The 17,087-nt window shown below is 38.4% G+C and overlaps 1 protein-coding gene and 1 long non-coding RNA gene across 2 annotated transcripts; both read left to right on the top strand.

The window, feature by feature from the left end:
- Positions 1 to 627: 627 nt before the first annotated feature.
- Positions 628 to 17,087, top strand: acat1 (acetyl-CoA acetyltransferase 1). The gene is made up of 12 exons (XM_028465866.1): positions 628 to 777; positions 3,945 to 3,992; positions 4,073 to 4,190; positions 6,505 to 6,600; positions 8,824 to 8,924; positions 13,148 to 13,291; positions 13,376 to 13,526; positions 13,598 to 13,693; positions 14,372 to 14,485; positions 14,641 to 14,705; positions 16,101 to 16,258; positions 16,721 to 17,087. Exons 1-12 carry the CDS (start codon positions 727 to 729, stop codon positions 16,839 to 16,841), a joined length of 1,263 nt encoding a protein of 420 aa, XP_028321667.1. The 5' UTR covers positions 628 to 726; the 3' UTR covers positions 16,842 to 17,087.
- LOC114475211 (uncharacterized) lies at positions 9,143 to 11,283 on the top strand. Its single transcript, XR_003675443.1, has 2 exons — positions 9,143 to 9,713; positions 10,992 to 11,283. It is a non-coding gene; the product is annotated as an uncharacterized LOC114475211 (long non-coding RNA).

A 17,087-nucleotide genomic window follows, 5' to 3' on the forward strand; every position in this document is an offset into this window, starting at 1 on the left:
AATAAAGAATAAAATAAAATAAAAAATGGTAAAAAAAAAAAAAAAAAGTTTGTGTTGGGTTTAATTCCTTTATTTCACATCCATCTATCTCCCACACATGCTAATCCTGATCAAGGTGTCATGGTGCTGGAGACTAAGTCAGTGTCTGACAGCAGTGTTTGATGAGCAATCAGTCACACTTTAATGTTTTATTATTATTATTATTATTATTATTATTATTATTATTATTATTATTAGTATTATTATTAGTATTATTATTATTATTATTATTATTATTATTATTATTATTATTATAACACAACATTCTCCTTGTTTTATTATTATGAAGGGTTAGTGTACATAGCTGAAAAATATTCATACTACTGTTTCCTTGAAAATGAAAGAGCATTTATTTTATTTTATTTTATTTTGTTATTTTTTTTCAACTAAAAATTGTAACTCAGTAATTTCAATAAAAAAGACGTTGCCCCTATAATTCCCGGAAGTAAACATAGTGGCTCTTTATTCGATGTATTGACATTGAAAATGTATTGAACTTTGTTCTGCTGTGTGAGTGATGAAAAACGGCCGCTAAAACCTCTAAACAACTACATTACCCGTCATGCTTCATTCAACGTCAATGTCAATGAAACACACCTCCCAGAGACGGCTCTAAGCGATTGGCTGAAACGTGTATCCCTCCGCCGCTGAAGGTGAAGTAGTCACACTTCTGTCTTCCACTCCAACATGTCATCTAGCGGACTCCTCACCGTGCAGGGTAGAATCTGCAAACGTCTGGTAAGTGATGGTTTGTGAGATATTCAGTCTGGGTTCGACATATGTCCGGGTAGCCTGCAGAGGAATGCTAGTAATTCTAGCTCAGGGGCCTCAGGCTGTTCTGCTTGAGTTTTGGACGCTGTGCTCCGTCCTTGGCGGAAATAACATAAAAGCAGGTCCTGCGAACTCACTGTGTGTCACGTGCGTTCAAAGACATGCATTAAATATCATCAGCTACAACAATCAGAAGCTAGTAACTGTATGTCATTCAATGGGCACTGCTAATTCCTAGCTAACGTGTAGTTGTTGTGTGTCACCTGCTTTTATAAGCTGCCACTGTTCCGTATGTTTAAAACATGATCACCTGTTATCACAATGGGAGACATAATCATGTGATGTTGTAATCTGACGGCCACATTATCAACATTCATATCAGCATTAAGAATAATGACCAATCTGAGCAGTGATGAAGGAAATAACAAAGTGTTTGTGTATATTTGTTTGTTTTTTGTGTGTTTTTGTCATTCTTTTTGCAGTTTTTATAGTCACTTTGTCTAGTTATGCTGTCATTTTGTAAACTCTTCAATTATTTTGGGTGTTTTTTGTTTTAGTTCTGAGTTTCTATTGTCATTTTGCTTATTTATGTTGTGTTTTTAGAGTAATTCTGTATTTTGCATTGCCATGAATCTGACGATACAATATTCGCCATTTTGGAGATAACCAGCAGGTTTACAAACAGCACACAAACAAGCAAATCCCATATTTTGAGAGGAAATGGTGAACCATTGCCGTGTTTTTGGCTGTACTAATCGGTCAGACAGTGAAAAACATTTGGAGTTTTATAGACTGCCAAAAGTTATAACAGATCAGGGATAACAATGTCTGCATTTTATAGTCAGTAGTTCTCCATCAGGAGAGCAGTGACATGAGACTAGCTCACTGTTGTTGCACCAGTTATTAATGTGTATGCAAACACCGCCGCCTTCATCTCCCATCTTGCATTTAAATCCAGGTATATGTAGTCCAGTTTGTTCTCCAGGGAGCGGACATTAGAACACAGGACGTAAGGAAGCGGCGTTCTCTGAGGATTAGCTTTTAGCTTTGTTGCTAGCCCCACTCCTGCTTCTGATCACACCGCTTATGTCTCCTCCACTGGCGGACACCGCTGGTATGAGGCTCCGCTGCTTCTCAGGCCGCTGGATGTAGTCGTCATAGCAATCCGAGGCTCGATGTTCAGAGTAGTCTCATCTAACAAACTATAACTTTGATTTGCCTGAATTTAGGATTGACTGGTGGTCGTTTTCTATTTTAAAGTAACTACGCTGTAGGTTCACTGTGAAATTATTAGAACTGACTGAGTTATATATATACAGTATATCCGTTGCTAACGCGAGCTTCTGCAGCCGCAGCCGACCTCCAAACTTCTGTAAGATTTGAGGTCTTCCACTCTGTATAGCTTGGTGAAATCCAGGTATTGATGATATCAGGATACATAATAGACAGAGGACTCTCTGGGTCGTCATTGATCCAAGACGAGGAAGCCGACTCGTATGGCTCTGCACCACCAATAAACCGTATTTTTTCCAAATATCATGCCCTTTCCTGCGGACCAAGTCCTTCCCTGTATGCCTTTGCACTAGGGATGTAATGATTAATCGTAAGGCAGTTAAAAATCGATTCATAGGTACCACGGTTCACATCAATGCTCTGAAAATTGAATCGCAGTACTTTTTTTAAACAGCAGAGCGTTTTTTAAACGCTATATATGAATCCTTCCAGAAGCGGACGTGAGGGGCGGAATCTGCTACTATTTTTTTTCTGGCCGCCATTTACTCATAAATGATTCTTTACCCCTTTAGAACTGAAAGAATATCTGTAATATTATGTGAATATATGTAAAAGTGCGGTTTTTCTATTAGCTCTGTCTGCTAGCATAGCTTCTCTTCTTCACTGGTGGAATAACTCCATGCCAACCGACCACTGGGTTACCAGCGCCCTCTGCTGGTCTAAACAAATATTTGAAGTAAATACAGTAAAATGACTTTTTTTTTTAATTTTTTTTTTAAAGTCCAATTGTTAAGGCACAAAATGCATTTTCAGTTGCACTTTTAAAAAGAAAAAGAACTATTATGCAGTTTTGAATTGTTTACTATAGAACCAGAATTTAAATTTATAGGTTTCTTCTTCATTTGTATTATTCCTTTATTTATTTCATTCAAGATTTGTTTTCAGTTAAATTGCATCATTTTGAATAGTTTATCAAGGGATTCTTTTGACAATGAAAAATAAAAGGAAAATAGTACAGTATTTTCCCCCCAAAAAATAAAGGAATATTTTTCAGTCATTTGACAAACATTCCCATTTTGTAAAATAAATCGTGAGAAAATCGTATCGTGAATCGAATCGTATCGGGAGTTGAGTGAATTGTTACATCCCTCCTTTGCACCTATAATGCAGTTTGAGGAGCTTTTATGTGATTTATTCATCGCAGAGTACACCTCTGTGAGCCTCCAACATGTAGTGTCAACATCAGCTTACTTCCCAGAAAGTGACTTCGTTGAAAACCCTCTATACGATTCACGAGTTGCACGATACTTTATATTGCGATACTAAACAATATGATACATATTGCGATATCATTCACAAATCTCATTTTTACATGTACAAAATGATATGATACAATACAATTTTTAATTTTTTTTAATCAACTACCAATATAAAAAAATATATATTTATATGTCAAATTACATTTTTCAAAAAAGTTTAACTTTTGCTTCTACAACAGATACTGATTCTGATAGTTCATAAATTCTTTAAAAAAATAAGTAATGACGTACAACTATAAAAGTGCCCAGTATGTTTTATCAACTTCCAAGCTAAAATGTATTGAATGAGGTAGTTTAACAAGGTCTGATGTGTTTCACTGACACCTAGTGACTTGGCGTTTAAGTGCTATGCATATGTTAGCACAATTAAATGTTTTTTTTGTTTGTTAAAAACCATGATTAACAAATATAAATTTGTACATTCTTTGGATCAATACGATAATCACGCGATGGAAATATTGCAATGCATCGCTTAATTTTTCTTGTTATTGAAGTACTTTGGTTTGATCTATCTTCTGAGTTGTAATTTGCCTAATAGACAGACAGAACCATGAGTCTCATAATATGATTTTCTCATCCTAGGCTCACAAGTACCTGTTCAGATCGTACACATCTCAGCCTTCACTCAATGTAAGAAGCCAATGTTAGCAGATTTTAAAGAAAGCTTGGAGACATTTTTGATTTATAATATAACTGTAATATGGTTTTAGGAAGTGGTCATTGTCAGTGCGGTCCGCACTCCAATGGGCTCCTTCAGAGGCAGCCTGGCAGCAGTTCCAGCCACCAAGCTGGGCTCCATCGCCATCAAAGGAGCCATAGACCAAGCAGGTATGCTCAAATGATTCACTCACCACTTCATATGTTTTTCTTCCTTTATACACTTATGAAACTCATGGACCGGGGGCCAAACCCAGCTCTTTAAAGCACCCATTTCAGGCTGTAGGAGAAAGTAGAAATTACATAGAAAACATGATTGATTGTGTAAATGACCAACTAATACAGTTGTAGATATAAGTTCAATCAAACTCCAAAATATTTGAACAGGTTCATTATTCCCATGCTTATATCACATTATTCCAGTCATTTTTTTTGCCTCTCAGTTGTTCCAAAATCTTTCCTTTGTTCTCAAATTATTCCACAATTTTTTGCAAAATTAAATAAAAATGTTGCCACAAAATCAAGGAAATTTAAAAAGTGACTAAGCCCCCTAAAATTAGTCATTTTAATTGTACCCTTTTAGCCTTAAAATCATTTTAAGATTTGTTTAAATTCTGTTTTTCTTTCTCCACTTTGTATTTCTTTTTGCTTAAAGCTGCAGTATGTACTTTTTTTTTGCAGCATTTGGTCAAAAATCCATAAACATCTTTGAACATCATATAATTCAAAGTGTTCTGAGTGGACAGTGCATCTATTCTCCTTCTCTTGACCCTGTATAAGAGCTTTAGAAATACAGGAGCATGACGCTGGATTTCAGCCAATCGGAGATCTGTGTTCCATGAGCTGTTTTGGGCGTTACTATTAGTTGCTCGAGCTCCTCGTCACAAGTCTATACGCCTTCACTATCTGAGAGTAGAGAAAGTGTAATGACAGACGGTCCAGCAGAATTCTCCATCGCGGTGTTAGGCACAGTGGTTACACGGCAAAGCAAGTGGAAAAAGATGACCAATGTGGAGAAGCAACAGACTAAAGGCTCAAACATACTCAGGAGGAATGGACCTCTTTGCGTCATTGCGGATCCCCATGACTGCATAATCAGATGAGACCATTCTGTGAGCTGTGTGGGGGGACCAGCTGACGGCAGCAGCGGCTGTTCAGGATAGTAACTACCAAGTGATACGTGCATTCCTGTGAGGGTCTCTAAATCACCAGAAAACTCTCACTTTGTCACTAGTCTCTATTGAGATAAGTTTCATTCAGGGTGGGGAGGCGGAGTGTGATTGTTTCTCACGATTCTACATACTGCAGCTTTAAGTCAAAGCTGCTGTGCCAATGCATGTAGATTTGTCATTGTTATTCTTTGCTTTAAATTAACTGCAGGATTTAACCACTGGATTTTGCATATTACTGGTGACTCTGTGACTTCTATATACTGTGCTATGGGCCCTATTCTCTGGTCTGGACTGAAGCGCTTTTTTTACACGCTTTCAGTTACGCGCCACTCTCCTGTGCATATTCTCCGGTCCAGGCTCATCACACGGAAGTGTGTAGTCTGTCATGGAAGGCGGTCTGAAGCAAAGGAGGCGAACTGGGTCATGATGTTATTATTTTGGGGTTCTCTAGAAATCACGGAACATGGAGTTTTCCTTACGCTATAGTGTTCAGACGTGCTTCACTATGTAGCACCGTCTACGTGACATGTAAACACTTGGAAAAAAATTGTTCGCCGTGCAGCCGTGTACACGCATGCGCGTCAGTAAGTGTGAGTGTAAAACGGTACACGTGCATTAGACTGCTGCGCATTAATTTAGAAGCGATCAACCCCCCCCATATGCGTGTGGGGGTGCGCTTGCTTACCGTTTGCCTTTGTGTGATTACATCATTGGAATCAGTTTATTTGAAATGATCTTCTACAAACTATTGTTTTGATGCCATAATTTGCCTTAACATACTAAGCTTTGTATACATTTTTTAGAGAATTGGTTAAAACGAGAATCGGTTTTGAATCGAATCGTGACCCTAACAATCGGAATCGAATCGTGAAACACTCTAAGATTCACATCCGTACATGCTATCCTATTTACATCACATGTCGGCATGATGACGTTCTGCTTGTTTACGTTCATTTGTTTTGTTAAATAACGATTGAGATACCCTATTTTATTCAATAAAAGCTCCTAAATGAGCTTAATATTTACCAAAAACCCCAAACGAAACATAAGTTAACCTATTGTTATTACATGGTCATTCTGCGTTTGTAATTCACAATAACAATTCAATTTAAATGAACTGAGGCTTTGATATAGGATTAAATTAATTTTAGTAATTGATATAATTGAAGGGGTTGTATCAGCAAGAGCAGTTTTTATAAACTTTATGTTCAGTCTTATGAACCAACCAAAGCTCAGGCTGGATAAAATCTGAGTTTGGTGGTAATCCATTGTTTAATCTAAGAAAAGAGGTTGATTTGATGTTCTGTGTGCAGGAATTGCTCCAGAGGAGGTGAAGGAGGTCTACATGGGCAACGTGTTGCAAGCAGGAGAAGGACAGGCGCCCACCAGACAGGCTCTGCTTGGAGCAGGTAAACTCTCCCTCCATCTCAGACGTTTGTTTTACCAATACACTGATGCTAGTAATGTGACTAACATAATGTTGAAGGTTTTGTGACAATCTTAAAGCATGTGTGCATATATACTGTTATAAAAATAAATAATTGTTAACATCTCAAGCATTTTATTCAGTGCCACCTTGTGACCTGGAATATGTAAAATATTTCCATGTGAGAACTATAGTTGCACGATACCCACAATATCCCACGGTGCCAAATTGTAAGGGTTCCTACTGTACTAAAAATTCTACACAACGGTACGACCGTGGTTTACAATACTACTGGTGCCAGTTTCCGCTACATAGCGGCTGCCTCTACTGTCCTTCTGGCTTCTCACCGCACAGTCTAAACTCACTGCATGCTATTCACTTGAAAACATATCAACATGGCAACCACTGCAACCAAACTCCACAGCTGCTGAATGATTGCCTGTTCCTGGTGACGTCCGGAGATATGATAGGCTGTTTCCGCCTGCTGGGTCTGCCCGTCTGCAGCTGATTGGCTGTTGGTGTGTTTCTGCCAGCATGAAGTAACTGAAGACAGCTCCGCTTCGACAGAAACTCGCTTCAAAACAAACAACAAGCTAAAGTTCTGTCTCGCCTGTACGTGTGCACGGCTTACAGTCACAAAACAAGCCCGAGGGGCGAGTCTGCCGCGGCGTCGTCGTCAGTGGAAGCATCACCAATTTTGCTCAAAAAAACAAACTCAACAAAAGTCCCATTTGGAACTATTTTGGCTTTAAACAAGGCAGAGACGGTAAAACAATATTAGATCCACTGTGCAGGCACCACCAGCTATAGGAGCCAAAGGAGGGAACACTTTTTTTGCTTGTTTTTTTAGGCACAGACTCAGAGTGATCATTTTTTAATTTTTTTTATTTACAATGTTTAAACAATATTTATAAATTATATACATACAAAGGAAGGATCAAATCCAATCTCATAAAGCACCAGAAAATGCATAGAAATATAGTTTTCTCAGGGAATCAGTTTCTGTTTATTGTATTTTATCCTCTATGGTTTATTATGTTATGTTTTTTTTTTTTTTTTAAAAAAAACACAGGAAATTTGTTATCCTAAGTTGATTATTTATATTCGTTAAACACTTTATTTATTAGTTTTTTTTAATTGTTTATATGCTTTTGTTCATGTACTCTTATCGTGCACCAAACAACACTATAAGTATTTCTAACTTGTACAAATACATTGCAGTTCATAAAAATAATAATGACAAAAAAATGCTTCAGTATCGCGATATTACCCAGAACCGTGATACTTTGTCTGGTATAGTATTGTGGTTACTAGGGTTGTAACGATTCACTCAACTCCCGATACGATTCGATTCACGATACTGGGTTCACGATACGATTCTCTCACAATTTATTTTACAAAATGGGACTGTAGAAAAATGACTGAAAAATATTATTTTATTTTTTTGGGGGAAAAAAGCTATAAAAAACTATACTGTTTCCCTTTTATTTTTCATTGTCAAAAGAATCCCTTGATAAACTATTCAAAACAATGCAATATAACTAAAAATAAATCTTGAATGAAATAAATAAAGGGTTAATACAAATGAAGAAGAAGCCTATTAATTTAAATTCTGGTTTTATAGTAAACAATGCAAAACTGCATAATAGTTCCTTTTCTTTTTAAAAGTGCAACTGAAAATGTATTTTGTGCCTTAACAATTAGACTTAAAAAAAAAAAAAAAACAGTCATTGCCCTGTATTTACGTCAGACAGTCTTTTGGACCAGCAGAGGGCGCTGGCAACCCAGTGCTCGCTTGGCATGCAGGTATGTTGCAGTGAAGAAGAGATGCTATGCTAGCAGACAGAGCTAATAGAAAAACGTGACTTTTACATATATTCACGTAATATTATAGATAATTTTTCAGTGCTAAAGAGGTAAGGATTCATTTATGAACATGTTTAAAAGTAGAACGCGACCAGAAAGAAAGTATTAGCAGATTCCGTCTGCCGCCAACACTTCTGGATAGCGCCCTCTGCTGGTTAAAAAAGTACTGTGATTCAATTTTCACAGTATCGATGTGAATTGTGATACCTATGAATCGATTTTTAACTGTCTTACGATTAAAAGTGGTTACTCATTTTGGTATCGTGAGAACCTCTGGTTGATATCTTTCCCTTTTGTGCTTATTTTTGTAACAAAGTGAATTTATTGCTGATATTTGTAGGTTTGACTCTCAGCACTCCAGCAACAACCATCAACAAAGTCTGTGCGTCTGGAATGAAGTCGATCATGATGGCAGCTCAAAGTCTAATGTGCGGACATCAGGTAGCTTCACCAAAATAACACACACGTCTGTCTCCTGTCTTTCAGCGACACTCAGGCAGATTTGTTTTTACCATAAACAAGCTGTGTTGAAGGGGCAGTATTATGAAAAAATCACTTTAGAAAGGTTTAGATACAGTGATATACATCCCTTTAGCCTCATTCAGAGGGCCAAAGTTGAAAAAGTTCTGTTTTCTCCCCCCTTGTTATTCCACATTTAGTAAAAAGTCAGCTCCAAGCAGGCGAGTTGGATTTTTCTCGCATTGTGATATCATAAGGTGGAAACTCCGCCACCTGACAATCCTGGCTCCTCCTACCCTATAAGAATGTGAGCTCCTCCCTCTCATAGGGCTTTTCCACCAAGCAGGAGCTGGAGCTAACTTGGAACTAGCGCATGTTTTGGCTCCGAGCCATTCCGTTTCCACCAACATAGCTCCAGTTCTCGGAGCTAAAAACCAGAGCGACGCTGGCCCCACATAGCTTCTGGGCTACAGCTCAGCTCTGAAGTGGGCGGGTGGTAGGCGGGGTTATCAACGTTCCTCCAAAAACAAAAAGCAGCCATTTCTTTAAGCTGGCAAGCGGCTGGTCGCGTTAGCGCAAATCCAACAAAAAACATTTAAAAGTGAGTCCAAAGTGAGTCCAAGAAGACAGGGCAGTGGTCAGAGGAGGAGAACATGGTTTCCTGGTACTGTGGGTGTCTGAACAGATTCAGGGGAAGTGGACGGAGCCCCACGAACCAAACAGAACTACAGCCATGGAGGAGCTTGTCCTGTGGAACTGTTACTATTCCTGGTAAGTTTTATTTCACCCTGTCATTAGCCTACTACCAGTATTAGCTTGCTACAATATTTCCTCATCAGTATTATAAACGTTACGTCTAACGTGGTGCAGGCTAGCCAGTTAGCCGCTAGTTAGCTAGGAAACCATAACAATACTTTAATATTCCTGAAAGCAGCAGTAATATATCATTGATCTGTATTCAGAACTTATCTTATTGTTTCATATACAGTAATGGTCATGTAATGATATTACTGAACTATGTGGTAACAGTGTTTCTGATCGTTTCAGAGTTGGATTTGGAGGTTCATCTGTAGCTCAGCTCATCTTCATCTCAGAACAAATCCAGTTAGATTTATTCATTCTATGCAAACATCAACATGTACAATATTATCTGTTGGTCCTTGCTGAAATATAATTATACACCATTTACATTTGTTAATGAATAAATGAAACTATTATTAAGAACTAATATTTTCTATTCCTGGACAAAACAAGGCTCACACTTCATCAAAAAGATTTGCACACTATACACTTGTTTTACCATATTTGATTTACTATCTAGAAGTTTGGGGAAATACATGACGAACATCCAACCATTATTCATAATGCAAAAAAAGATCCATCAGACTGATACATAACGCAGGATACAGAGAACACACACATGGATTATTGTTAAAAACACCAGATTTGAAACTCCAGATCTCATCAAACTCAAAACTGTCCAAATTATTTATAAAGTAAAGGTTCACTTCCAAAAGGGTTGCAGAAAAGATGTTTTTTTTTTTTTAGAGAGAAGGGGAATATAATTTAAGAGAACTACATTTCAAGATGAAAAATGCTAGAACAATAGTCAAAAGGATGAGTATAACAGTATCGGGTTAAATTATGGAACTTGCTTAAGTGATGAAATAAAACAACATAAACCAGTTTAAAAAGCTTTTTAAATTGTATATTGTTAGTAAATATAAGAAAGAAGAGTAACAATTTTACCAAGAACATGTCATATATACATTCATGTGTATATATGTTTGATGTGAATGTATAAACTGTATATAACACTTGTGTAGATTATATATTGTTAAAATAGTAATACAAGCTAAGACTTTGTGTGTGATTATCTAGAGAGCCTTGTTTAGTTTTATTGTGATATGGTAGGTTTGTATAAGCTTTGCTTCAACCTACACACTTTAGTTTAAGGATTACACAATTGTTTGTTTTTGTATTTTCTTATTGTGGAGATTGCTGAAATAAATAATAAATTCAAATATTATTTTTAATGCTTCTATGCAGGAAAAAAAGGAGGAAGATGTTAATGCAGATTTTCTTCCATGGAGCAGTCAGGGACACAGTTCATGGACCAGAACCAGGACCAGGACTACGTCCATGGTCTATAACCTCCAACTCACGATTAACTCCACAGCACTGGTTGGACTGGTGTTGGTTCTGGAGCAGATAGAGGCAGACTTTGGCCCTTTCTAATAGAAAACCCGCAATCATTTTTTAAGTCAATGTTAATATTTATTGAGTTGGTTTATATATCTATTTTTACTTTGTGTAAATAAAGTTACTTATTTTGTATTCTACAAGGTCATTGTTTGTTGCCTACTTGTAAGCACACACGTGTATTTTATTTCTATTCAGATAATTTAATTGCTCTTGACATCCACTTTTTGTAAGATAGAAACATAACCTGCTGTAGCACACACTATTAGGTTTGTATTTTTTTATTTTGATACATTTATAGAATTTAAAAGTTCATACAATACTCACATAATGAGTAGGACATTTAAATAGAATGCAGTGGAGATTTCCCCAAATCAAAATTTATTGAAACAAATCAAACAGCAGCAATAGGTATAAAACAAATGTGGATAAATAAGGTGTCATAGATCATAAATAACACAAGTTAAACAGCATGATGAGGACACAAACATTTAAATACAGCATTCCTTCAGTCACACAGTAGGTCCTCTGTCCAAACACTGATGGATGGAATGACATCAGGACACGTTAGTTTGACACAAACTTGTGCTGATTCTGGTTGTATTGAGTCCCAGCAGCAACAGTGCGATCACGGACATGCACAGTCAGCATTAAGAGCATCTATAGTGACAAACAAACATATCAAAATCAACTTATTGCCTTTATCTGCTGTACTTATGCAGGTGTAGTTGAAGCTAAGTAGCTTAGCAAAGACTAACACAGTCATTGTTAAGCAATAAAACGTCTTTGATAATTACCTGTGTTCACAAATGTCACAGATTCCTGTGACTCCGATGAAGACGGTAGAGTTGTTCAGCTGAATATTTACATAGGATAGGATAGTATTCATACAGTGTCAACAGTCAAAACATGGGCTTCATTATGGGACAAGCGCTCATGGGTAAACTGCTACGTAATCAGTGACGTACTGAGGTGACGCAAGGACGTGGCCGCAACTTGCCGCTGCTGCGGTGGAAAACCAAACCGTTCTTCAGCTAAACAGGACTAGCTCTGAAGTAGCTCAAGCTCCAACTATTGCTCTGCGGTTTAATATAGAATATACATTATATTATTATATTTATTGACCTATGTAAAGCTATATACACAAAATGTGTTCTCTGCATTTAACCCCTCCCGGAGGAGCAATGGTGTAGCACCCAGGGAGCAGAGTGATGGACAGTGATGGACCAGGGAGATTAGAACCAGTGATCCTATGATTACAAGCCTACTCCCTTAATCACGAATCCCTTTATCCACATATAACATATTTACGTTCAATATATAGATAATCCGAAGCGCAGTGTGAGCACTCACAATCAGTTCCACTTTTAGTAGCAGTTATATTCCCTCTTATCGCCTTTGACATGATCTGCCGTGTTTGTGACCCAATGCGATGCAGCGGTAGGACAAAACAAATGCTTATCTCAAATGGACTAGTTCGGTGGTCAGAATATGTGCGGGTGATAAGAAAGTGACGTAGCAGCTCCGCTGGGTGTTTGAAACAACTGACTAACTCCGCTGCTGCTGTGATAAACACACACTGTGGAGCAGCATTTTTGTCAGACTCACAATCACAATAGCCTTTTAAATATCCATGTGGTTTACTGTAATGTGCAGTTTTTTGGTTGAAAACAATAACAAGTGTGTGGATCGAAAAAGAAAATTGCTGTGGTGATCACCTTCTGCATAGCAAGGCATTAAGTCAGCGTCGACACGTCCACTTGTTTATATTCATGAAGGACCTAAAACAGCCTGTTTTTAGAAGCGTCATTAAAGTGACTTTTCAGAGGGCTAAAACTCCAGAAAACAAGCGAGTTTGGGAATATTAACCTCAAATACTATGTTGTTGAGGTTCTTAGAACAATTGTAAAAAATAGCATAATACTGGACCTTTAAAGCATCTTTACAGATTAGCTGTAGTAGCAGCTGCTTTAGAGACTGTGTATCCTTGCATGTAATTGTAGGACGTAATGGTAGCAGGAGGCATGGAGAGCATGTCCAACGTCCCGTACGTGATGACCAGAGACACACCTGCTTATGGAGGAGTGAGGATGGAGGACCTCATCGTCAAGGATGGACTCACTGACGTCTATAACAAGTTCCACATGGTGACGATCCAACCCTTGGTGGTTGTTCTCTTGTAGGAGAGGAGAAGGATTTCCTCATCTTATTGTGGTTCACTTTTCCAACAGGGAAACTGTGCAGAGAACACAGCCAAAAAGTCCACCATCAGCAGAGAGGAGCAGGACGCCTACGCCATCAGCTCCTACAGCCGCAGCAGAGCAGCATATGAGGCTGGGGTTCTGGCCAAGGAGATTGTACCAGTTAGCATCCCTCAGAGAGGTAGAGGCAGACAGCAGAGCTAAAAGAGTTCATACACCAGTGAACGATAACTTTTGGCTTTCTGTTTGTAGGTAAACCTGATGTCGTGGTGTCCGAGGATGAGGAGTGGAGGAAGGTGGACTTCAGCAAAGTCCCCAAACTGAGAGCTGTCTTCCAAAAGGAGAACGGTAACTGTGCAGCTGTTTGTCTTTGTATTTCAACACTACTTTCACAATTTTGTGATATCACAAAATGCAAGAATAACACGTATCATAGACATGACTGTATGTTTGTTTGTTTGTTTGTTTTTTCATGCTCGGAAATATGAACGAAATTTAAAGTTTATACAACATGAACTGGAGTTCACAATTTAACTAGTGAGTATTAATTTAAAGCAACAACAATGTGAAATAAAAAGCTATATCGGTCAACATCGGTATCAGTTTTTTCCACCAACGTTGAAAAACAAATATGTGCTGTTGTTTGAGACATGTTAACAAATCGTGTACATTTTCCATTACTGAAGTTGAATTTGTCAAATTTTGCACAGATGATGTTTTGTATTGAATGCATCCAGTGGGATGACATCTATAATGTGAACTAAAATACAATATTAATTCAAATTATTATCATTTTGGCCATAATTGTGCAGCCCTATAGGACACTTGGTGTTGGATAATAACAGCATGTCGAATATCGGTAAATAAGCTGACATCAAACATCTCCTTTTAGGAACACTGGAGATGTTCATTCATTTTAGTGTTACTATAATACATGTTTTGGTTCTGCTGGAATTGATTCCTCATACAAATGTGGAAGTTTGTGTTGGAGGCATTCTGTGTGTTTATTGGCCAGTTGTCTTTCAGGCACGGTGACAGCAGCCAATGCCAGCACCCTGAACGATGGAGCCGCTGCTTTGGTGTTGATGACTGCAGACGCTGCAAAAAGACTCGACGTCACTCCGCTGGCTCGCATTGTCTGTAAGAGACACGTGTACATATTGGATCTGTATTGTCCAGCTTTAACTAGATTTGTGTTGGTTTTTTGGGACGTTTGGTCCCCTTGTAGCTCCTGAGGGAAGGTAAAGACTCAGAAGAATAGAAAAGTTAAATGAAGTGTTATTTCTCCTTTACAGCATTTGCTGATGCAGCAGTTGCACCGATTGATTTCCCCATTGCTCCTGCGTACGCTGTACCAAAGGTGGGTAAAATCAGCTCCCCTCACTGATGGACATTTCTCACTTGTTAGCAGTAAAGTTTTGGTTCGAATCCAAAGGGACACTGGTGTCTTTAGTTCTAATGCTGTAAGAAAGCTCTTTGCTTTGTGTTCTATCCTCTTTTAAAGCAGAACTAAGTACATTTTTCACCTTAATAAATCCCTCTCATTGTCCCTCTGAGGACAATACAAGTGTTTATGGGGTGATCGGGTGTCTTTCATCTCCCCCTGCTGTCTCTGGCCGGTAAACCGCATTTGCAACTTTCCCTGCCTTCGACCTGGTGGCAGTCTCCAGCTCTACTCTCATTCTCGTGGCAACACGTACTGCTTAACGGCAGTCCAATACACACTATTGGTGCGTTCACACCGAACGCGACTGTAGCGACAGCAGTCACTTCAATCACCTGTGATGAGTCGCTTGAACACAGTGGTGCTTTTTGGTCACTTCATCGCTCCAGTGACGTCATTACCAGGGAACAATTGTGTGTGTGTGTGTCTGCGCAGCAAAATGAGGGGAGACAGCTGGCTGATTACTTCCATTATCATAAACAGTGCTGTTTTTACGGTATAAATGGTCAACTTACGGAGTTATTAAAGGATGAGTTCACTCAGAATGTAGGCTTATTCAAGAAGGTAACTGCTTTCATTTTACCCCGGCACGTTTAGGAAGCCTCTCACTGCCCGTCTCACTGTAGTGGGAGGGAGGAGCTGCTGCCTCGGGGGGTGCGGAGTGTTTACGACAGTGACATAACCAAAAGGGACCTTTAGGGGGAGTGCTAAGCGCAAGTTACTTACTTCTGCTTTAAGTATTTTAAAGGAGCAGTATTATGAAAAATTCACTTTATAATGGTTTTGCTACAGTGATATACATTCGTTTAGCCTCATTCAGAGAGCCAAAGTTGAAAAAGTTCTGTTTCCTCCCTCGCTATTCCACATTTTGTAAAGTCAGCTCCAAATGGGTGAGTTGGACTTTAACGCTGAAACTCCTCCTCCTGACAACCCTCGCTCCTCCTACCCTACATAAGAATGTGAGCTCCTTCAACAGCTTAAAAATTAATAAGAATATTAAAATCATCAGTAAAAATATTTAATCAACATCAACAACATGACCAAAAGTCTCCCTCTGTCATACACAGTAGAGAAAAAGTGCCTTTAACTTTGATTTAAAAATAGCTCTGCTTGTAGTTTGTTAAGCACAGATGCATTACTGTCTCATAATGATCACACTTCTTATAGTGTTGACCTTTGACAGCATGTGAAGACAAGTGGAAAAAAAAGAAGTAAAGTATAGAATATATTCTCATGATTGTATGATTAAGTGACAGATATTCACTTGGATGTGGTTTTTGTTCTAATCAGTGTCTGTATCTTGTGTGTCAGGTGCTGGATGCAGCCGGCCTAACGAAGGACGACATTGCCATGTGGGAGATCAATGAAGCCTTCAGCGTTGTTGTGCTGGCCAACATCCAGATGCTGGACATCGACCCGGCTAAAGTGAACATGAACGGAGGAGCGGTGTCACTGGGACACCCCATCGGGTAAACAGCAATGAGGAACTTTAGCGTTAGCAAGAGTAAATGAGATGAGATTAGTTTAATTGAATCCTCGGCTTTATAGTTTTTAGAGAATGAATGTATTAACCCAAAATTAAGATGAGGGTCTTACCTACTAAATCTGATAAAGTGAACCCCAGAGGTCTCTCCTTTTTACTGTAATATACAGTATATTTACACCAGCAGGTGGTGCAATCAGACCACATAAACTACATTAAGATTATATTATACTTAATTTATCTCACAGTGGAGAAATTCACTCTACAGTAGCCAAAGAAAAAGAGGAAGCAAGAGAACTATATATAAGAATACAGAAAGGGAAGTTAACAGGACAAATATAAGGACTTTTGATAATCATTGTTTTATTTAATTTGTGTTTTTATCGTAACCTTCATTGTATTCAGTTATCCCTACATGGTTGTAAGAACTATCCTTGTCATTTGTCAGGATGTCCGGGGCCAGAATTGTCGGTCACATGGTTCACAACCTGAAGTCAGGACAGTTCGGCCTGGCAGGCATCTGCAACGGAGGTGGCGGCGCGTCCTCCATCCTCATTCAGAAGCTGTAGAGGATGTTTTCTCGTCCACCCGTACATTCTTTGTCAAATTACTGTTTATGGCTGACACCAGATGTTGCAAGCTGTTGCTTTCAGTCAGACTGCACTCCTCTATCACCAGTAACCTTCATAAATGAAAGAATAGAACTCAAATTTGCAAACACACACTCCTTTTGTTAAAAAAAAATGTTGGCTGAGCGTGGATTCATATTTAACTCTGAAATGAAGTGATCTAATAAATAGTTTTTATGAAAGCAA

This window comes from Gouania willdenowi, chromosome 14 (genome assembly GCF_900634775.1).
Source record: "Gouania willdenowi chromosome 14, fGouWil2.1, whole genome shotgun sequence".
In the NCBI taxonomy this organism is placed as follows: Eukaryota; Metazoa; Chordata; class Actinopteri; order Blenniiformes; family Gobiesocidae; genus Gouania; species Gouania willdenowi.

What these genes read in the sequence shown, in the direction of transcription:
- acat1 (XM_028465866.1), top strand. Translation starts at nt 727, where the DNA reads ATGTCATCTAGCGGACTCCTCACCGTGCAGGGTAGAATCTGCAAACGT. An exon ending in AGTTAGCATCCCTCAGAGAG is followed by an intron (nt 13,527 to 13,597) that starts GTAGAGGCAGAC and finishes TTCTGTTTGTAG; the next exon opens with GTAAACCTGATGTCGTGGTG. An exon ending in CTGCGTACGCTGTACCAAAG is followed by an intron (nt 14,706 to 16,100) that starts GTGGGTAAAATC and finishes CTTGTGTGTCAG; the next exon opens with GTGCTGGATGCAGCCGGCCT.